The sequence below is a fragment of the Esox lucius genome, chromosome 11 (genome assembly GCF_011004845.1).
Source record: "Esox lucius isolate fEsoLuc1 chromosome 11, fEsoLuc1.pri, whole genome shotgun sequence".
Classification (NCBI taxonomy): Eukaryota; Metazoa; Chordata; class Actinopteri; order Esociformes; family Esocidae; genus Esox; species Esox lucius.
The window spans coordinates 44556608-44573815 of NC_047579.1; the positions used below are offsets into that span (position 1 = coordinate 44556608).

Sequence of the window (17208 nt, forward strand, 5' to 3'; positions counted from 1 at the left end):
AAACTTAGCTAGAAAGGAAGCCAAGTTCATAATGAAAGGTCTTAAATATCTCCAACGTTTAAAGGGATAGTTGACCCAAACAACAAAATGGCACAATAGTGTCGTTACCCTGGCAGAAGACTATTTCTGACTAGGTTTGGCAGGAACCCATGCGTTGGTTTATTTTCACACCCCGGTTTCGAAATGCTTGCATTTTAGCATTTTTGGCAGCATTTAGAAACAATTTACCACTTTGTCCTTTGGGTGAATTATCACTTTAAAATAGATATTGTTCTACAATAAAGACAAACCTCTCAATCCAACATATGCAAAAGATACAGAATCTGTTTGTTGTCATAGTGGACAAGATAAGTAATCTTTGACAATAAACAAATTGTGACTACAGCTGGCCAGATTGAAGCTAAGAAATTCCCCCAGACAAAATTTCTGTTGTCTTCATTACCACAGTAACCTCATGCCCTTAAAGTGGCAGATACAAATGTTTGTCTCACATGATATTTTGGCTTAGACTTTATGGAGAAATTCCGCAATGGACTGAAAAAGTCTGAGTCATGATCCCCATACAACCTAGTGGCAAAACACAAGCGTGGTTCCTGGCGTTACTCCTCCATTAATTTTCAAGGGATTAAATATTATTTAAGGGATGTTAGATTCACTTCAAATAAGGTATGTGTTTCTTGTAGGCGCTCCCTTCCTCTGTATTTTGACAACAGTGTACATTTAGTCAGGACAATGTGACGTTTCGACATATTTGCCTCAATTCAATCTACCATTTGTTTTAGGGCCCAATATAGGCAAACATTGATGACAAACATTTTCCGATATATATTTACAAAGCCATCAAAACGCATAGCCTGTGTCGACCGACACAAGAAGCAGGTAGTGCTTTTCCTGCAAATGAAAAGGTCCATCAGCATGGGAGAGTGCTGAACGGCTGTCATGGAAGAACACCGCCAGGGTGCCAGCAACTACAGTAGGAACAGTAGTGTTCAAGACGCATGCCAAATATCCACGCCCCAGGCCTGTTTGACTTAATGGTGTGAGGTGAGGAGGCTCAGTGATAGGCTGGGTGACAGAGGAGGCCCTGGCGGCGATGCCAAGACACTAAGGCTTTCATCTGCTTTTTTAGTGTGGCTCTACATCACTACATCGTCCGCCTGCATCACTAAACTGGCCACCTGAGGAAGAGGCCTGGCCACATCAAACAGGCTGCAGCTTAGACAGAGGACATCAATGCTGTGCTCTGTGCTCTCACCCCACGCAACCTACGGTGTAGCACAGCTCTCCCCAGCTGCCATCTCCTGACACCCCCCTTCCTGTCCTCAGATCAATCCCACCCATCTCTCTCCAGCGGAAAGGATGTTTATTTTAGTCCCAACCGTTTGGAATGATACGTCTCTCGGGTGGCAGTCTAGGGCGCTCTTTTGTAGCACCAAGCTGACGAGGTGATGATTCATATGCAAATCCATACACCAGCACATCAGGAGAATATAGATTCATCTTCTTAAACAAAACTACAAAGACATGCTGTTGTATAGGATACTGTGGCTAGAAGACAGGGCGTATGAGTATCAGTGCCAATAATCAGAGGATCAACGTGGGTGGATTGATTTCCTGCCTGTTGGGCCCTGTCCGGGGCCTCCCCCGGGTAGGGCCAAAGTGTTGCCGGACCCCCCTGCCTCAGTTCCAAGGTGTTACGCTGCTATATTATTGTGCTGGGGGATATGAGGAATGCACTTTCTAACTTTTCTCAGTCTCCTCCAGTTTTAAATTTTAGGAGGAGATGAGGTCCTGGTCCACACCTGCGGAGTCCCTTTTTTGGGGGGCCCGTTGCTGTCCCTGTCCTTGTCCACCTGTTCATACTTTTGACCTAGTCTAGAATCAAATAGACTCTGGATTTAGCACAGAGAAATGTGTTCATTATTCCAATTGGACTCTTAATATCTCACCCGGCACAGCCAAGAGAGGACTGGTCACCCCTCTGAGCCTGGGTCCTCTCTAGGTTTCTTCCTAAAATGTGGCCTTCTTAGGGAGTTTTTCCTAGCCACTGAAATCCAACACTATTGTTGTTTGCTCCTTGGGGTTTAAGGCCGGGTGTCTCTGTAAAGCACTTTGTGACAACTGCTGTTGTAAAAAGGGCTTTATAAATACATTTGATTGATTGATTGATTAGAACCCATACCGAATTCATATCTGAACACCGTTTGGCAATGTCCCATGTACAATTTATTTCTTGTGCATTTCAAAATGTATTAATGTATGACATACATTTCTAAATGTAACGGGAATCCATGGCAATGTTTAAATAATAATCTGTTTGGGAGAAATCTGCCTCTAATAGTCTCTATGTAGTCTAGTGCAGATACAGACAACGGTCTGGTCCATATGCTGCCGGGACAGACATGGGAGTAATGGGGTGGGGCTCTGGGTGCAGAGGTGATCTATGGGATGTGGCATGGGGTTGGGATGGGAGCCGAAGTGGGTGGTAAAGACTACTTGGGTAAACCAAACTGGACGTACTCTGACTCTGAGACGGTGGGCGCCACGCCGAGTGGTGGGAACAAGGCGGGCCTGACGGGGGTGCGCCCCCGATGGATCACCTCCATCACATACCTGAAGGAGCCAACAACCCTGGGAGTTAGACACAGACCGGCCGCAGAGCCGTACCGACCGGGAAACAAACAACGGAACACACACCAGGATTCAGGCAATGATTATAAAAAATCAATAAAAAGGGGTTGGATCAATGGAAAAAGTATTCATGTGCCATGATTCACCTCACCTGGAGTGCCCACGGTCTCCGACATCGAAACATTGGACACAACATTTGCGGCTTTACCATCAAAATGATGAGTACGGTGGTTAAATCACATGGCTGCCACCATCACCAACACAGCACGATGGATGGATGGACACGACAAAGAACCACGCCTTGACAGAAACACGTCTCTTCCCTCCCCGCGTAAAGCCAACTCACCTCTGCTTGGTCATTAAGGTCACCGACTTCTTCTTCTCCTCCTCTAGTCTCCTCCGAGCCTCCTCCAACTGGGTGAGGGGATTCGGAGCTGGATTTGGGGGCATGGTAGGGTCCTGGATAAAAGGGTGCGAGGGCTGAACATTGTTCCGCAGTTGGGCGCTGACCCATGGATGCACTGCCCCGGGACGCTCCACCGAGCTGGGCCGCGATAACTCATGGCTCAACTGCGTCTTCTTGGTCCCCGTGGTGCTCCTGAAGGACAAACAGTAAACACTAGTTAAGCCAAGTGAACACATGCCACCATAGGTATTTTTGGCCATCTAATTAAAATGACCAAGCCAACTGTGGTAATATGTAACTGGTCCCAAAGTGGGAATAGCAGCCAGAAGTTAACCACAGCCTGCAACTAACCCATAGGGGCTCTTCTTGTGCCGGACCGCCTCTCCCTCCATCATCCACTGGAGGATCTTCTGATTCCTCTCCACATCCTCTGGAGGCGCAGGCGCCTCAGCGTTCCGCACCTCCTCACCCTTCTTAAACGTCCGCTTCGACGGCATGCCTCCTTTGCTACAGTTGGATGACAAATGAACAATGTTAAAGACAAGCGAAATACTTCTATAAGAAAACAGAAATGCACATCTGAAAACAGAGACATGCCGAGGCCGCACGGCACTGTGTGTACCTGCATCCCATGAGATCCACAGGGCTGGGGCCCATGCCATCAGCATAGCTGTGAGACTTAGGCCCGTAGTGGTGTAGCTCCATCCCCCAGAGGAAGTTACCCTGAACCCTCACGGCGGCCTCAGACTCCACCTGCTCTTTAGGCTTCCCTCCGGCCGGGTGGTGGAGGTGATGCACGTGTTTGTGATGGTACTGGTGGCTGGAAGCCTCCCCTTTGGGGCCCAGCCGTGCCGGGTACTTGCCTGGGCCCGTGGGCGGTGGCACCCCGGGTCCGAGCACCTTGCCGCCTGAAGGGAGTCCGTCGGGGGAGCGGGATTTGGGGGAATGGCGGCCAGTACCGGGGGACTGGCAGCCAGGTGTCTTCATGACACGCCGGACATGGTCGTCCAGGATGCTCTCGGGGTTCTCCTCGTGGGCGTCGAGACGCAGCGCCAGGCCGTTGTAGCTGATGTCACAGTAGCGTGGGTTGTTGTAGTGCTGTGGCACGCCGCCGGTGGGTGGTCTGTGACTGGACAAGGAAGTGGCCGTGGAGATGTCTGCATTGTCACCCTCCTCCTCCTTTCAGAACAAAAGAGAAACGACGATAAGACAAACTGACAGTTGTACTGGCTACTACCAAACTCAAGGGCAACGCAGCACGCTGACACAGATATCAAATCTACACAATAGCGAATAAAAAGACCAATTATGCATTTACTTGCGCTGCACACATTGTGAAAAATCTAAAATATTGGCCATTTCCTCAAAAAAGAAAGGGCGCTCCAAAATCGCAAACATCAACTGCTAATCACTTCGAAAGGCAGAGATCAGTGCAATTTGTTCTAAATCTGTCAACCACCAGCAGATGGCACCTTTTCTCAATAACATTTTAGCTCTTGCGGCGTTCTCACTGCTCTGCAGTATTGGATTTTTTTCCCTTCTTTTGTAGCTAGGTTTCCATCCAACAGATTTCCATTCACACTAACTTTTTTGTCCTAATGACAATAATGTAATTTTCCACAAAGTTTTGTTACAACAACTGTTGCAATAAATAGCAAATACGCCTACATTGATCTTACAGTCTGACTGAATGCACAGTCTGTCCGGCAGCTTTCAACTATAGTGCATGTTACTGATTCAGAATCACAAAAACAAATGTAACATTGTCATTATAAAAAAAGCTCTGACATGAATAACTAATGATTCACTAATTCAGTTAGAAAATCTTTGCCCAATCAGTTAATTCCAACTCAATCTTATCAACCAACACAGAACATATGAAAATGGTCAGAAACAAATCAACATTGTTTATTTCCTCAAACAATAACCAAAACTGCAGGGCTCTATCAATGAAATTAACATTTGACTAAAGAACTGACCTAAATGGGTGAGTTCAAACTTCTGAACGGTACTGTATATCAAAAGACTTAATCTCAAAAGACTACACACTTTAACGGTGGTTGTAAATGTGTTTAAACCAATCACATACAAAATAATTTACAATGGCAATTTGCTGTCCCCTGACATACATTGAAGTGATTCTGTAAATCAGTTGTTCCTGAAGGATTACCCCAAAGGTTTCCTGTTTCCATACTGCAAGAGAGAGTCATGGTCTAGAATGAGCTAACAAAAAATCTACAGGATCTTACGACTGAAAGGTACAGGTCTGGAGAAGGATAGAAGCGCTTTATAAAGGCAGTACATCGTGGGACATCATTGTAATGGAGACAATACACCACAAAGATACTGCAGTGACCAGGACGTCCCTCTAAAATTGATGACAGGGCAAGAAGAAAGCTCATCTGGAAGCTACGTAAATGACAACGTTAACGGAGATGCAGGCATAAAACAACCTTTGCACGTATTATCCACAGCTCCCAACAGCAGGGCAGGGTGGCATTAAAGAAGCCATTTAGTTGAAGGGTTGACACCAACTGCCTGTATTCAATGGAGAGTGCGGTGCCATGCAAGCCTTATGAACATGTATACTGTAAAGTTATTGCCTCAAGGCTGTAATGAGGTAATGTGCATCAGTTACACTGAACCAGCGTGAGCTAAGAGGTCTGATCGTTTTCTTTACCAATAAAGCCAAGCTTCGATACGCCAATATGTTTCTGTTCACTAAATTTACACTCACTGCCCCCAGTAAAACGCGATGAGTAATAAACTGCTTATGGTGAATAGATTTTGGGCTGGGTTCCCCCGGTTCGGCCAACAGGATCCCCATGGCTCCTCAATGCCACACCCTTCCGACACCTTCACGGCCATTTCAACATGGGAATAACCGGCAGAACAACAGTGTGCGGTTTGAGGCAAAAGCGTTGATGCTCACACCACGTAGTGGATTCCTGGGTGGGAGCTGAGAACCAGAGTCTGGCTGGTGTGTGTGGGTACTGGTTTGCCCGTCTTGGTCTCTTTGAGCAGCTGTGCAGAACATTGCCTTGCAGTCTCCATTATCACGTTTGTGCCACAGAAAGGCCAGATCCAGACCTGCTCAGCCCGTCCCATTTGGAAAGCATCTACAAATGAAAGTGATTTGCTGAGTCTCTCCGTTACCTCAGGGAAGTGGGTTACGCTGCTGCTATTGAACATCTGAATAATACATTAGGTGGACCAATATTCAGAGCTTGGAAAAGCAAAGAGAAAAATGCCTATAAGTTATTTATTTCTCAGTGGCACCATTGCATTGATCTAGAATGTTCTGTATTATTTAGAGCTGAAAGATGAAGACAAATGATTTAATCAGTCAACCAAATCAGAATACCACAGGCTGTAGTACAATATTGACTGGTTCCTTTTAGACACTACTGAGTGAATATGCCTAGAACGGATGTGACCTCTCCAACACTACTGAGTGAATAGGCCTAAAATGGATGCGACCTCTCCAACATTACTGATTGAATAGACCTAGAATGGAGGTGACCTCTCCAACACTACTGATTGAACAGACCTAGAATGGAGGTGACCTCTCCAACACTGCTGAGTGAACAGGCCTAGAACGGATGTGACCTCTCCAACACTACTGAATGAATAGGTCTAGAATGGATGTGAGCTCTCCAACACTACTGAGTGAATGGGTCTAGAATGGATGTGAGCTCTCCAACACAACTGAGTGAATAGGCCCAGAACAGATGTGACCTCTCCAACACTACTGAGTGAATGGGTCTAGAATGGATGTGAGCTCTCCAACACAACTGAGTGAATAGGCCCAGAACAGATGTGACCTCTCCAACACTACTGAGTGAATAGGCCTAGAATGGATGTGACCTCCCCAACACTACTGAGTGATTAGGCCCAAAATGGATGTGAGCTCTCCAAACTATAAACATTGAACACAGGCCAAATTGAGTGTGATCAAGTTGTTAGTCAGAGAATTAAAATCCATTTCTGTATAGTCTCCGAGTAGAAAATTGGTTATGAGTGTCAAATCTTGTTCGATGATAGAAACCTCGAATGTGAAAGATCTATCATTGTGTTCCTGAGCAAGGCGGGTAAATCTAATTTTTTACAGATTGTTGCTGTATATGAGAACGCTTTCTCGGTCAACGTTGCTGGTGAAATAAAGGTAAAAGAAATACTGAACACAAATTTTTTTAAATGCTGAGAATAGACATTTACTCCTCGTATGAGTAACAATAAAAGATATGCATTAAAGCCTCTTCAGTCAACGTGCCTGTATATATAGAGCAGTGTTGTTTTCCAATTGCCTACAGCCTATAGCAATGTATCTTTATTAGGTTTCCCAAAAAAACAGGAGCAAGGTAGATAATGGATTATTTTATTAGCCAGACTGAGCCAAATTGTTAGAGCTGTAGGTCTCTCCACCTAACTATTCAACAAACAGGATCTGCCGTTCGGCAGAGCTGAATTGTAGGCCGTTAGTGCTAATCTTCAAAACCTAGTTCAGTATATTTCTTTTTCATTGCTAACTAATTACATATTTGGTGTGACATGGGGAAAAAGCTACTTAACGTTGGGCCTTGTTTTCCACTTCATGAGGACTCAATGAAGTTGCAGTTGCCACATGCTGTTAGGTTCCAATTCAGTCAAGTTGACCAGACTTTTTATGAGCACGAGTCTTGATAATTACAAAAGAGCAGTAAGTCAGTAGTTCCTGTGCCATTCTTGATTTATTAAACCACTTAGTTTTTTTTTATAATTTGAGCGTAATGTTCCATGAATACATCCATAAATTGGTAAAGCCATGTGTTGGAAATCAAAGAATGATTTCTCATGTTTCATTTGAGTTGGAAAATCTTGCCAGCAATTCATCCAGGAATTATCACAACCGTCATGACTCATTTAAAATATCATGAAACATTTAACCGTTAAGAGTAGGCGAAGTGATCAATCATGTCACGTGAAAATTGCGATTTGAGCAAGTACTTGTAATACTAGTTCTCATGAACCGAACATGGTCTGAGTTTTTCAATGTAATATATCCACCTCCTGGTCTCATCTAACAACCACTCGGGAAAGCTGGAGTCCAAGGTATGTCCCAACGTTTTTTTCCTTTCCTACCAACACTGCTCCTTCACTTAAATTACCGACCATTTACATCATAAAGATCTTTCGACCAGGAAGTCAGACATCTCATGTGGGGGGGGCAATCACTCCTGACAATCCCAGCCTTGCAGGTGCCTGAGCAGCCTGAGAAAATTGCTAGAAAGCAAAGACACCAGAAAATCCCTCCTGACGATGCCTTCCCACGCCCCGGGCGCTGCTGGCAAATTTGCATCGCCCAGGGCGTTCCACAGCCATTTCGCTAGCAGCAAAGTCAAGGCCGTATGAATATGTTGTGCGTGGGACCCCACAGTGTCTCTTTAAGACCGAGAAATAGACACCACTCCTGTGCCCACCTTCTGTTGTAAATAAAAGGGAAAAGTATTGTTCCGTGACGATGGCATCTCCTACACAGGGGCCAAACTACATAAATTGCCCGCCGTAAGACTCAGCGCCTGGCTCTGTGTACTGAACAGCCTCCTGCGTTTCTTCACGATCCAACTGACTTCAAACGAAGTCATCACAGTGCACACACCGCAGTGGCCCAGGCTGCACATCTTACAGCTAATGCCAGAGGTAAAGGCATCCAGACTAGTTATGGTAGATCCCTGATAGCCCAGGGGTAGACTCCTATTCATTATTAATAAATGTCATATGGTATGTTTTCGAATGAACTAAATCAACCCTGTTTCTTTTCTTGTTTCTTAAAAAGGAAGTTGGTCTCTACTTTCTGATGCAGTGGTGAAGTCAAAAAGGAAATGTGGCTATTCGCAAAATCTGTCATTACTTTTTTATTGTAACAGACCTAAAACATAGGTAATGAAGTCCAATTTGGATACTTTTGCTGCATAACATATAGAAACAGACCTTTTTAGTTTTTGATGTGCTAGTTTGCTACCTCCTATTCATATCAAGGGGGGTGAAGTGGGAGTCTCATCCTTCCCCCCCACACATTTTAATCTAGTTTCATGAACCATTTTATCGCATGTAAAGGAGAAACTGAGACAGATGAATAAACAGGGATTTGCTATACAAAAGATTCTGAAAGAGGCTATATGAGGGGAGAATACAGAGCAACATAAGGCCTCCACCAGACAGATATCAAGGTGGGGTTTCTGCAGAGCATGACAACGTACCAATCTAACCCTCTTCAGTCTCTCCTCCAGTTTCTCCTGGGCCTCCCTCTCCCGCAGCACTCCCTCCAGCTTGCTGATTAGATCGGCCGCAAACTTCTCCGGGTCCACATGGATGTCCTTTGGTATCCGATTTGTGCGCTAGAGGGAAACACACCATTTCCAGTTATATTCGATTCCACCAGTAGACAACAGGGTAGAAAAAGAAGACACATTCGTGAACTAATCCAGATCGACCCGTTGCAGCTAGACACCATACCCCATCAAGTGACTGACACTCGGAGACACATGCCACGTTGGGAAAAGCTAATAAACCAGCTGGAACACCACAGACAGGCTTTAAAATAGGTGATTTGTCCATTCAAAATAATCCTCATCAGTGCATATTCAATCAGAGAGCACTTTACATTTATAAGATACTGTTTAACTACTTATTCACAACTGAAGCCGGAGAGAAGCATTGTTGGAGCATTATCCTGTTCTCCAGGGTGGTTTTAATCAGGGATCCACCCAAAGCATACAGGATATGTCAATATGATGGATTACAATTCTGGAAATGCATCCAGCTCTGAATGGAATTTCTTTATTAGAAATGGATTAAAGTTGGATTCCTATTCATCTTAATTAATACCACTTTACAACACCGCTTTACAACATAGCTTTACACACATACAACCCAAAGTAGCTGTATATAGCTTTATAGCCTTTAGGAATCACTTTTAATGCATTTTTCAGCACAATGTTTCCATTCCTACGAAATGCATAGAGCTTGTTTCATCATCATTACTTTGCATTCTATCTATTCACACAAAAATGCACACTTTCCATATGCAACCTTTTGGACAGTGCCTTGTGAAATAGGACTCTAAACTTAGAGGCCCAATTAAGACAGGATATCTCGTGAAGCGAGCTGCAGAGAGCTGCCAACGCCACAGGAGACATACTGCCGTATGACCCAAACACACTCAAACACACACACACACCTGAGGAGCACCAGGCACAGTTTAGACAGCATATGACTTTCCATCAGCTACACACACAATCACAGGCCCAGCGAGAGATGCACAGAGCAGCTTAAATGTAGAACACGAATCAACACTATACACTAAACTACAGCCTTATTTCTTTTGGATGGGTGACTGGGTTTGTTACGAAACGAGGTGTTTGTGCTTACATGCCTGATGCTAAAGCCCATGTTACTTACAGGAATATGAGGTAGTGGTACTCGCCCATTTGCTTTGGCACTTTCGTGCATCTCCCGTCGATGCTGTTTGCGGTATCTGTACGGTGGAACCCCGTCTCTGGAAAACCAAACAACAATTTAAAAGAAACACTCAAAAGTACATCCATTCACATTGACCTGGCAAATACATTTTTAATGGTAGCTTAATCATTTTAAGAAAACATTTATTAAATAAATATATATATTACTCATTCATTTGCGGATATTTCTGCCCCTGAACTAGCAGTGAACTACCAGAGAGTGGTGCAGTTGTTGACAACAGCTATGAATTTATTTAATCCCAAGTTGCAGTGGTCCTGCCGAGCTTGGTTTGTCTGTGCCAGGAGCTGTGGAGCAAACAGCTGATAATGGCATGTAATCTATCATGCTCCACACATGTTTTTGTCCTGCTGTGCAGCCTTTGATGTTTATTTAACATGCTTTCCCCAGTGTAATCTCTTAACTCAAAGCACTGCTCCTTTTTTCCTCGTTGGCTGACTTCCCTCTGCCAACATATCATAGCTCCATATTGTAAAGAAAGCATGCCATTTCCCGCTAAGGCTGAAGATAGAGGATTGTTGCACTAAAACAACCGCTGGTGTCAGACGCAGAGAATAAAAATGATTGAGGCGGTGAGAGAAGGGAGAATTGAGCTTGCTGTCAAAAAAAGCCTGAGAAATCTACCTTGAAAAAAAGGCTGTGAAGCAATACGGACAATTGTAAACATAAGCTATGCCATTTCCTTTTAATTAGCCACTATTCATTGTGTTCCTATTTCTGTTTGTTATATTGAAAAAATAGAACAGCACCTGTCAAAATCTAGTCCACTTGCAATGTGATTAAACAAATATAAAGTTAAACTTATTCCAACAGTGCAAATCCTTATGGCAAGCTCATTCAAACGTGCACAATTCCATTCATTTCAATGAGCTTCCCTTCTAACACGGACAATTCACCGTTTCCTTTGAAAATCACTAAACCTGATTTAAAGGGAAACAAATCAATGCCCGTCAAATGGCATCCTCTGGCTCTGTCGTACCTTTCAGTTTACAAACTCTGTAATCAGCTAAAATACTATTAAATACAGCTTCCACCAGCGTGGATAATGAGCAGATGGTGACTGAGTAGAGGAGCAGAGATGTGTGGATGCTCTCAATGAGGAGACCAAGCGAAAACGGCAACATTCTGTGAGCACCAGGAGGCACTACACTCAAACCAGGTGGCATTCATTAGGCACCAAACAAATTCAAACACGTTTGAAACAGTACCTGAACTTGTTGAATATGAAACACTTGTTTCTGTTTTCCCACTGTGAAACAACTGCCACAGTGCGCTGTAATTGACTTTAGCTAGGTAGAACCGCTAACATGCTGGGCATGGATGAAATAGAAAATGACATGCATACAGTGATTTCTTTTATACACACAATTCTTTTGCATTTCAATTGTGTGGGACCGTGCAAAATACATAACCATATGCTCAGCTTCATCCTGGAGGCAAACAACGTCATTGCTCATGTGTCCTTTAAGAGGTGAACGCAGCCTGATTGGTTGTATGCGTGCGTATGTGCGTGCGTAGGCTGGATGAGTACATACACACTGCTGTCGGTTAGGGAGAGCGTGTCTACGTCGCTGGCACTGGACACGCTCTGCTGCTCGCTGTCGTTGGCGCTCGTGGCAGGGGCCATAGCATAACCCGTGTTGACATAGTATGGGTTGACAGGCTCCCGCCATGGCACTTGTCTGGAAGAAACACAGCGTTCAGAACATTAACACTTCACACTTTGGACAGGGTTACTTATTCCTACAGGATAAATATGAAATGTGTATACATAACCATAGTAGGAGTTGAAAAGGTGCAGTCAGGAGATTACGCTACAAAATATTACGTATGAACATAAAATGTCTCCAGACAGAAGAATATAACTTCCTGGTCGAAAGATCCTGATGATGTAAGAATACCACATTAATATTGTTGACTTCATGTCAGAAGGATAGCGGCAGATTTGCTTCTATTTAGAGGTGTATCCGGGAGTGTAGCACATCCACTTGGGCAATAGTGAGCGCTACTTCTTAATTTAATTAGGAAGTCTTTGCTAAACCTTAACACCAAACCATTTGGATAATATGAAAACATAACCTAACCATAAGCATAGTTCAGAAAGGACAATGCATATCTGCACATAATTGTTCCATCCTTTACTTCAGCCAGAGATTATCTCCCCTGAACAAATGTCATTCACTGCCATGAGGCTGAGACAATGTAGAATGTTTTGATGAAAAGCTGAAAATATTCAGGATACATTCAATAACGTTAAAATATTTCTGGAAAATGTATGGTTATATCAAACATAAGAGAACGTTTGCAAAGTTCCAATGCAATTTTTAAACACTTTTGTGTCTCAGAGAAGAGTTACACTGTAAGGTGCTTTTTAAAGGTTGAATAGCTGTGCCTTTGAGAAACCTAAGCAAGCATACTAGTATTTGTTTTGAACACAGTCCTGTATCCCGACCACCACAATTACAGTTCTTGTGTAGACTATTCCAAAACGGCAGACTATAAATCACAATCCAGATCAGGTGCACATCATATTTAAAGCTTGTTCCAAACACGGTTAGAGAAGTTCTTGAATAGGATCATATAGTGTTATGCTTTCAGAGGGCATTTCAGAGAACCATGAGTCATGTGTACATTCAGGTGTGTGTTTATGGAAAATGTTCTTCACATTCTCACAAGCAGGCTTATTCTGTTCTGAACTACCAACTATTAGAAGCAAACCTCACAAATCACAGCAGTGTGAGGCTTGCTTCGGAAAATCTAAATAAAATGTAATGTCACACTCTCATTTGGTTATTTAACTAAGTAAGTAAAGTACACTTACACCCAGAATGCCAGTGGAAGAAAAGAACATTGTTGGCGTTCAAACTGTGGTTTGTGACAACATTGATTTCCCATTGTAGCCAAATCATCTGCATGAATTTTGTTAAAACATTTATTGTAAAGTCATTGCCAGTTTAACAAAATGTCACCATATTCAGGGACCCTGAATGACACAGCGGGGACTGGTTTGAAGTTAAAATATATTGAAAAACTATTGGCAGAAGTCGGGAGTCCGTTGTCATAATACGAGCAAGTGCTTCTATCTGAAAGCAAACCATTTCTCCAAACATATATGCAAGTGTTTCTATTACATGGCAAGGGTCTTTACTATAACTACTATTACTCACAATTGCATTTTAATGGATTTCTATTATCTATCTAGTTTTTTTCTGGTAGGTACTTTCCATTCAAGCCTAATAGAAAAATAATATATAAATATATTTTTCTAAATCAAAATACAGTATATACACTGCATGCACAATTATTAGGCAAATCCTCTTCCTCAAGATTTATTTTATTGTTGAACAAACACAATGCCTTCAGTCAATCCTAAATATAATTGAACCGCAAACCTGAATGTTTAACAAAGGAAAGGAGTTTTGATCTTTCTCAGGGGAATAACACAAGCGTGCACAATTATTAGGGAACAATTAGTGTGCACAATTATTTGGCAACTAAATTACTAAAATAATTTCTAGAGTAAGTGCAACAAATAATTAAATACATGAAAATTAAATAACATTTCTGGCCTTTTAAAAATATTCAGTGACCGATATAGCCACCCTTCTTTTCAATAACTGCCATTAGCGTTCCATCCATGGAGTCTGTCAGATTCTTGTTCTGTTCATGATCAACATTCGCTGAAGCAGCAACCACAGCCTCCCAAATGCTTTTTAAATAGGTGCATTGTCTTCCCTGACTATAAATCTCACGTTTGAGAATGGCCCACTAATTCTCAATAGGATTTAAGTCAGGTGTGGAAGGGGGTCAGGTCATTATTCAGGCATCTTTGAAGCCCTTGCTTGCTAGCCAAGCAGTGGAGTACTTGGATGCATGTGATGGAGCATTGACCTGCATAAAGAACATGGCCTTCTTGAATGCTGAGGACTTCTTCCTGTACCACTGCTTGAAAAAAGTATCTTCCAGAAACTGGCAGTAGGTATGGGAGTTGAGTTTCAGTCCATCTTCAACCCGAAAAGGTCCAACTACCTCATCTTTAATGATAGCAGCCCATACCAGTACCCCTCCTCCACCTGGCTGGCGCCTGACACGAAGTTGTGCCCTGTCTCCATTAGTGATCCAGCCACAGGCCCATCCATCTGGTCCATCAAGAGTCCCGCTCATTTCATCTGTCCATAAAAACTTAGAAAAATCTGTCTTCAGGTATTTTTTTGCTCAATCTATACGCTTCAACGTGTGAATCTTATTAAGTGGTGATCTTCTTTCAGCCTTCTTGACCTTGGACATTTCTCTGAACACTTTACACCTTGTACTGTTGGACACTCCAGGTAGGGTTGCAGTTCTGGTATTTGGTGGCACTGGAGGACAATGGGTTCCTGGTAGCTTCATGATTAATTCTTCTTAAGTCTTTTGCAGTTAATGTGAGTCTTTTCTTCTCCATGCATTTTTTGCACCCCAGTTGACTATTCATAACAAAACGTTTGAGTGTCTGGTGGTCACACCTCAATAGTTTAGCTACTTCAGAGTGTTGCATCTGTCTGAAAGGCATTTTACAATGTATGACTTTTCAGTGTCAGTTAAATCTCTTTTTTGGCCCATTTTACCTGAGGTCATGAAGCTGCCTAATAATTATGCACACCTTGATATAAGGTGTTATTCACTGTTGCCACACCCTCTCTCATCACACAAATACATATCACCTGAAAATGATTCAATCCAATGAGCATTCAAGTTCATGTGGTTTGGAGTTGGAAAAATTGCATAAAAATAATAATACGGTCAGAATACTCACTTGCCTAATAATTGTGCACACAGTGTATGTATATACACTTGTTGCTTTGAGTAGTTACAAGTGTACTAATTCTTATTGGTATCGCATAACCACAGCCTCCATCATGGACTCAACCTCCATCAACACACTCTTCAAACTGCTCCCTTCACATGAATTATAGATCTGGGTAGGCCTCTGTTCTCTTCATCTTTGAACTGAAGTGTTCATTCAGTACAGTACATACTCCCTCCTGGGCACTTCGAAGTACTCAAGTCTTACCAGAGACTGAACTTAACCCAGGTTAGAATAAATCTGACTGATTATCAGTCAGCCCATATTTTACTCAAATGAAATAAAAAAGAAACAATCCAAAGAAGACATTCTGAACTAATCAGTTAGGATACAGATGAGATAAATAATATTTCTCAAAGAATTAGGTATTTTGAATGATGTTAAAAAGGATGAGATTAATAATTTGGAGAAATGTAGGTTGTCAACAATCAATCCAAGAAAATCAGACATAGCATAGACTAGAAATTAAATGGAAAAATGTTGGATAGCCCTACATGCGACCTTCTTTTGTCAGGGCCATACCAGGGTTATTTTGGTAAAGAGCAACAAATCAACACAGAGTCTTCCTTAACAATCTGAGGCAAATCTTCTAAATAAAACCAACAGGATCAAACTCCTTACCTACTGAACAGAAAATGAAAATAATAGGCTACATAAAAGTATGTCCTTTTTTTGTCAGAGTTTGCCCTGTCCTATCCGCCGCCCTTAAGACCTATAATCGTTTATGACTGGAAAGAAGATTACAGTTTAATACCATAGCACTCTAGTCATGAAATGGTGCTTATGGCCTTTTAGCAAGCTCAGGCAGTGTGCAAAACAAGCCATTACATAGCCTAATCTGTCCTTCAAGGAAAGTCTAGATAATTACATATGGTGAACGTGCGTGACATTTTCTAGCCTAACCTTAGTCAACATATAATGTCATAACCTGAAGAAGAATAAATAAAGTAAGGAGAAGTAAAAAGGGGTATTTCACTTGGATTGGTCTGAATTTAAAGGGAGAAGACGCATATACATTGAAGTCTTAAAAGCCTCACACACAAAAATCATCTAAGCAGCAAGGCACAAGGGGGTTTGGTATACTGGTATACATTTGCTATTGATGCTCTAAAATCAATCTTTGAGGAACAAAGCCCATCCTGTGATGGCATCCCATTGTTACATTCACACAAAAACGAGTTCAACCAATACACAGCAAACAAGTCACAGAAATGTAAATATGGAATTAATATGAAGGAGAAAGCCTTCTGAGAGGAAATGCAAATGCAAGCAGCTGTGGGAGCTCACGGCCTGTTTTAAGAGAAGTGTGCACAGCTGAGGACCAAGTGACAAGCAGGATGCCTCCTTTCTACCAGTGGTTTCCCTTGAACTGGAAGCACACTGCTGTGCCCAATGTCTCCTGGAAACCAAGGTTTTAAATTCTAAATCCAGCCGCTTTCACGTTTCCAGCGCTCCACAGGAAAAATGGCAGCCTGAACCATGACAATGCACACCCTGAAAGTGAGGCATCTGCTTATGAGCCTCTAAGCCCAGCCTGGTTCAGCCACAGAGGAGGAAAGGGATGGATCATGAAAGGAAGCAGCTCTCGGATTACCGCAGCTTCTGATGATTTGACTATATCGACGCAGCACTCAAGCTCATGATCTAGAATCCTCTAATGATTGAAGCAGCAGCCATAATGTCAATGTTCACAGAATCACAGAGAGACAGAAAGAGCCTGAGGAAAGAGATGCTTACTAACCAGCACTGGCATTTCGATTGTTGTATTTTTCTGCACCATTTAGTTGTATCAGTTTGGATGCACAGCAAT

At 42.7% G+C, this 17208-nt stretch overlaps 1 protein-coding gene across 4 annotated transcripts in view; it reads right to left on the minus strand.

The window, feature by feature from the left end:
- Positions 1–17208, minus strand: part of axin1 (axin 1) — a 47881-nt gene that overhangs the window by 4058 nt on the left and 26615 nt on the right. For 3 of the 4 annotated variants that reach the window (XM_020051249.2, XM_010874608.3, XM_010874607.3), the window contains 7 exons: positions 12091–12237; positions 10478–10574; positions 9277–9414; positions 3660–4216; positions 3389–3544; positions 2978–3229; positions 2521–2613 (listed from right to left, as the gene is read on the minus strand). In XM_020051249.2, the coding sequence (XP_019906808.2) occupies positions 2521–2613; positions 2978–3229; positions 3389–3544; positions 3660–4216; positions 9277–9414; positions 10478–10574; positions 12091–12237 (1440 nt within the window). The remainder of the gene's footprint in view (positions 1–2520; positions 2614–2977; positions 3230–3388; positions 3545–3659; positions 4217–9276; positions 9415–10477; positions 10575–12090; positions 12238–17208) is intronic. The other variant, XM_010874609.3, reaches the window with a different exon arrangement.